At 17.6% G+C, this 6,954-nt stretch overlaps 1 protein-coding gene across 1 annotated transcript in view; it reads left to right on the top strand.

Annotated features, from left to right (window-relative positions):
- Positions 1-4,614: 4,614 nt before the first annotated feature.
- PF3D7_0418300 (conserved Plasmodium protein, unknown function) overlaps positions 4,615-6,954 on the top strand; it is a gene marked incomplete at both ends in the record, with an annotated part of 2,979 nt that continues 639 nt past the window's right edge. The window contains one exon of the mRNA XM_001351455.1: positions 4,615-6,954. This exon is cut by the window's right edge and continues 639 nt beyond it. Within this exon, the coding sequence (XP_001351491.1) occupies positions 4,615-6,954 (2,340 nt within the window).

The raw sequence follows: 6,954 nt of genomic DNA, 5'->3' as shown, positions 1-6,954 counted from the left end.
AATTTAATATATATATATATACAATATAAGTAAAAAAAAAAAAAAAAAAAAAAAAAAAAAAAAATTAAAAATTAAAAAAAATTAAATTAAAAATAAAAAAAAACATATATATATATATATACATAATATATAATTAACTTTAAATAATTAATATTAAAAATAATAATATTTATTATTTTATATATTTTTGTTTATTGAGTTTTTTTTTTTTTTTTTTTTTTTTTGAATTGTTTAATTTTTTTTTAAGTATATTTTTTTTTTTTATATTTTTATTAATTTATGTCAATAAAGTTGCGAAATATTATATTATTATATATATATATATATAATATATAATATAATATATATATTTTTATAAATAATAATGAATGTTAAAAATATTTATATTTTTAAAATTATATTTATATATATAATATGTATATTTTATATATATATAAATATATTTATAATGATATTACTTTTATAAAATGAAATGAAGAAAAAGTTTTTATTTTAAAAAATATTATAAAAAAAAATAAATATGTAAATAAATATAAATGAAAAACTTATGAAAGAAAGTATAATATAAACAAGAAAGATATTTGAGAAGAAGAGAATGTATTTATATAATATATATATATATATATATATTGTATATAAGAAATTCATATTCTTTAAAAATTTTTTATTTTTTATATATTTATTCTTTAACTTTATTTTTTTTGTGTTTTTATTTGTATATATATATATATATATATAAACATATAATTTATACGATATGTTTATATATTTATAATAATAATTTTGTATTTCATTCATATATTTATTATTATTATGAATTTTTTTTTTTTTTTTTTTAAACAAGACTTAATTATTATATCATCCTTTAATCGTTTGTAGGTTGATATATGAATATATATATATATATATATATAAGATACATATTTATGTAGAAAATTTTTTTCTTTTGTATTTTTTTCCTGGTTTATACGAAACATATAATATTTATTTTATATTATGACAATAGTCTTTTTTGATATTAGTACATTATATATATACACTGTACCATCATTAATATAATATATATATATTTATGTATATGTACATATGTATGTATATGTTATATGTCTATATTTGTTGTAATTCTTATATATATATATATATATATATATATACATAAGAATTTGCATCACATATATTGAACCTTTTATTTAATATAATTAATTTATATATGTTTATTTAATATATATATATTTTTTTTATTTAATACTTACTGGCACGAATATTATATCTGATTATATATTTATATATATATATATATATTTATAAGTACATATGTAATATTTAAATACCTTAATTCTTTAATTATTTAATATAGAGACATATAAATATTTATATGTATAATATATATATATATGTGATATATTATATTATAGACTAATATATAATATATATATTTACATATTATATGTGTATGTTATCTTTTTTCGTATGTTTTTCTTATTAGTGTTAAGAAAAGCTTCATTTTATTATATATATATATATATATATATATGTATATGTGCTTTTTTTTTTTTTTTTTTTTTTTATCATATTTTTTTTACATATATGGCTGTTAGTCTTATATAATTTTAATATGTTAATAATATTTTATTTTATTATTATTTGCTTATAATATTTTTATTATACATTTGATATTTTTACCTTTTATTTTTTTTTTTTTTAAATATTACAATATTATATTATATATATATATATATATATATATATATATTACTATTGCTACCTAATATATATATATATTTTTTTTTTTATTTTTTTTTATACGAAATATATAATATATTTATTATGTATCAATGATAAAAACAAATAAACAAAAAAAAAAAATAAAATAAAAAAATAAAAAAAAAAAAAGAAAAAAAAAAGTAAACAAATAAAGTATTGCATATTATATATATATTTATATATATATTTATTTATTTATTATGTTCATCATTTTACACCTTATTTTTTGTTGTAAAATATATAATATTATTTTTTTTTGAAAAGTTACACAAACAAATATTTACCTAAAATTATATTACATGAACATATTATAATATATATATATATATATTTAAATACACATGTTAAATGTTTTTATTATATTATTTTTATACAATATGAAGTTTAATATTTTATGTAACATATAGTATATATATTTACCCAGTGTGAGAAATAAAAAAAAAAAAAATGTAAAAATAAAATAAAATAAAATAAAAAATATATCCATACCTTTTTATATATTTTACACTAGAAGAATGAAGAAGTTATTTATATAATATCATATCATCTTAATGTGACCGTTGTATAAATAATAATGGATAAGATAAAAAAAAAAAAAAAAAAAAAGAAATATATATATATATATATAGTATGTATTTAAAATATAAATAAGTATAAAAAAATATATATAAAAAAGTGCATTAGGATAACCATATAAAAAACAGTTGAATTTTATTATTTATTTTTTTTTTTTTTTTATAAAAGTGTATATTATCTCATGGAACATAAAAGAAAAAAAAAAAAAAAAAAAAACAGAAATATATATACTATATATGAAATTTTTAGTATTATATATATATATATATAAGTATATGTAGTTAATTATTTTTTTTTCTGACACATATATGGACATAAAAAAAATATATAATTATCCAAAAAAAAAAAAAAAAAAAAAGAAAATTTATAAACAAATATAAGATATATATATATATATATATATATATTTATAGTTTATACATATTACATGTAATTTAACAAATAATATAATATCATTTTTTTTTTATAATATCATTTTAATATAATATATTTTTTTTTTTTTTTTTTTGAAATTGTAATTATAAATATATAATTATAACTTCAAGAGGAAAAAAATTTTACCTAACCAATCCAGAAAGAGTTATAAGGGGGAATTTTACATGTAAGAAAGAACGTATATAAAAAATTGTATAAAAAAAAAATTAAAAAAATATAAAAAAAATAAAAAAAAATATAAAAAATAAAAAAAATATATAAATATAAATAGTACATTATATATATATATATATATATATATATATATTATATAATAGTAGTAAATAAAAGAACGTGTGTGTTTGTTTAATTTATGAACCATGAAAAACGAAAGTTTATGTATTTTATTTGGTGTGGTGATTTGTGGATATTTTTATTTTTTTTTTGGTAGTATATGAATATTTTACATGATACATAAGAATTATATATAATTATATTATAAATATTTAATTAATGCATATGATATATCATATATATAAATATATATTTATATATATATGTATATATTTATTGATATGTATTTTTTATTAAACGATAATATAAACTTATTTTTTATATATTGCATATAGATATATTTTGAATGTATTATATTTTGTTATGAAAAGTTATAAAAATTTACACATGAATTATTATAAAGTTAAAGTAATTTTTTTTTTTTCTTTTTTTTTTTTTTTAATACTTATATAAATTTATTGTTTTTATATTTTTATAATATTGCTTTATATATAAAGTTTATATGTATGATAAATGTAATATACAAAAAATATACATAATATATATATGGCATTAATTTTTATTTTATTATTATTATTTTTTTTTTTTTAAACGAGTGGATAATATTAATTTTATTACATATTTTTAATTTCTTATTAACATATATATATATAAAATATACATTTATAAATTGAATATTTTTATATTTATAGCAAAGTATATTATATATATTTTTCATATGTTCAATATTTATGTATAAGTTAAATATTAGCATAAGTATTAAATTTATCACAAATATGTATATATATATATATATATATATATATATATATATATAATATATTTTATATTTGAGTTTTATTTTTTTTCAATTTTTTTTTTTTTTTTTTTTGTTATTTATTTCTTTTTGTTTTTAATTAAATTTTAATAATTAAATTTAAATTTTAATAATTAAAATGTATATATATTTTTTTGAATATTAAAAGAAAAAGAAAAAAAAAAAAATATTTTATATGTCCAAGATTATATATATATATATATATATATATATATTTAGATATTTGCACATATGTGTTAATATTAAAATTGTATATATTGATATATATTGATATATTTATTATATATTCATTTATTTATTTATTTATTTATTTATTCATTTAATTATATTTATTTTTTTTTTAATAAAATTTGAGCCGTATTATACATGTACCCTTACTCTTTACATATATATTATATCGTATCAAATTTAATTTTTTATTGTAATTTTATACACGCCAAAAAAATATATATGTTACACATATATATGTGTATATGAATGTATATATTATTATATGTATATGTAATATATTATATATATATATATATATATATTTATGTATAATTATTTATGCTTTTTTGGTAGTATATGAGAAATATATATACATATATATGCATATTTGTATGTGTGTATATTTTTATAAATATACTTATTTATATGTACATTTTAGGAAATACTTATTAATATTTCTGGTATAATAATAATTATAATAATAAAAATAAAAATATTGGCAATAGATATTATATATTAATAATAATACAATAACTAAAATGATAACGAATAATTACAAGAAGCACAAGAAGCTGTGTCTAAGTATTCATCATAATAAAGGGCCCATTTCCGGTAGAAGGCATAATAATTATTATGGATATAACAAATATAAGAATTATTATAATTATTATAAATTGTATAATTATAATAAGATGACAAATGATGAATATGAAGAAATGCAAGACGTAGAAAATATAGGAGGAGTAGGAGGATCTGGTGGACCCTGTTATCGAAATATGTCTTCGTTAAATGATGTATATTCTAAGGGAAGGTATAAATATAAGTATGCTGAACAGAAAAGATGTAAGAACTTACCAAGAGAAAAGAAAACGAATCACACAAGTGACGATAGCAGTATTAGTAATAAAAAAAATAATAATGATAAAAAGAAAATCATTAAAATATTAAAAAGACCTACTGAAGAGGAAATCAAAAAGGAGATGAAAATAAATAATAAGGAACAAAAGAGTAACGATAATAAAAAAGACGAAAAAAGTAATAATGGTAAATGTGAAGATAAAGATAATTCTGAATTGAAGCAGATGTTAAAGGAAGGCGAAGCACATTCCGAAAGATATCCCGGAATGGATTATGAACAAGGGGATAAAAAAAAGGAACAGCAAAAGAGAAAAAAGAAAAAAGAAAAGAAGAAGGAAGGGTCACAGGATATAGAAGAAAAGGAAGACAAGCAAAAGAAAGAAAGGAAAGAGAAGAAATTGAAAAAAAAGGCAAAGGAGGAAAAATCCAAGAAGGATAATAAGACTATAACAAAAGCGAAAAAATCGAAGGATCAGTTCAAGTTTTCATCAACACAAGAATTATTTAATTTATTATTGAAGGATGTGAAGAAGGAGGAGGACTTTTTAGAAGCCATAAACGAGTCGAAGGAAAAAGAAGAAAAGAAGGAAGGAGTGGAAACGAATGCAAAAGAAAAGAGAAGTGTAATTGACAAAATAAGTAGTAGAATTGGAAAGTTAAATAATAAATATGAGGCAAATAAGGCAGTGGGTGAAATGAGGAAGAAAAATGATATGTATGTGAAATGTAAGGAAAGTGAAAGGATGATAAAAAATAAGAACATTATTAATACTCCTAGTGGTAATAGTAGTAATAATAATAATAATAATAATAGTAAGAAAAAGAATTGTGAAGATGATGATGTAGGAAGAACTAGTGCAGATGTATACCCTAAAGGATGCATGTCTCATGTAAATAACCTTTTAAATAGTAATGGTAATAATAGTACTTATCATAACCTTGTGGATAATAAGGAGAACATAGATAAGATTTACGTAGATGCTATGAGTAACCATCACAATAACATGAATGTAAATAATTTTGCGCATGTGATGAATATGGCATGTAATAATAATAGTTGTGATAAGAAAGACGGGAATGTGGATGAACATTCAAATGTGAGGATACATGGGAAAGTAGTGAGTAGTAATAATATGAGGAAAGGAGGAGACAATAATAATGATGATAGTAATAATATTACTATTGGTAATAATGATGTAATGAGGAACGGAAAGAAAGATGCAATGTGGAAAGAATACGTACTTTTAAAGAATAAGAAAAGTAAGCATAAATATTACAGTACCATAAATAATAACAACAATAATAATAACAATAATAACAATAATAATAATAATGTGGAAAAGATGAGTATAAATAATGTTAGTACACATTTGAATAATAAGAAACAGACGTCGAAGATTATGAAGAACCTAGAAAAAAAATGCCATAGTAAGTTTGTAACGGTGTTGTTAGGAGGCAAGAGATTAGAGCAGAAGCATGAAACAGGGAGTGGCGTGACAAAAGAAGAAGAGGAAGGAAGAAAAATAAATATGAGAGTGGGAAATGTAAATTATATGATGAAGTATGGCCCATCAGATAAAATTATATTAAATGGAATAAATCACTCAAAAAATGATAACATAAATATGAGTGATAACATAAATATGAGTGATAACATAAATTTAAGTGGTAATAACAACATGAATAATGCTAGCCCCAGGTCGAAACCTGGATCAGGATCGGTATCTGTATCCGGAGCTGTCACGAGCGTAGTTCCCCAAGCCAGTGTTACAAATTACAATTTAAAAGGAGATGTGTCTAATAACAAAACGGTTAACATAAAAAAGGAAGAAGAGGCTGGTCAATTTGTCATACCTTTATATATGAGATCACCTAAGCCTGAACAAATTCCAATACCTTTATATTTCTCCGAGGGAGAAAATATAATATTGCCTAAGGAGGAGGACATGGGCGTTGATGAGAAGAATCTTATGAAAGTAGAAGTAAATAATGAAATGAATGATAATATAATGGGTTATGCA

Source organism: Plasmodium falciparum, assembly GCF_000002765.6.
Source record: "Plasmodium falciparum 3D7 genome assembly, chromosome: 4".
Lineage (NCBI taxonomy): Eukaryota > Apicomplexa > Aconoidasida > Haemosporida > Plasmodiidae > Plasmodium > Plasmodium falciparum.
Note: the sequence above shows the minus strand (reverse complement) of the source record. Positions and strands in the feature narration are given on the sequence as shown.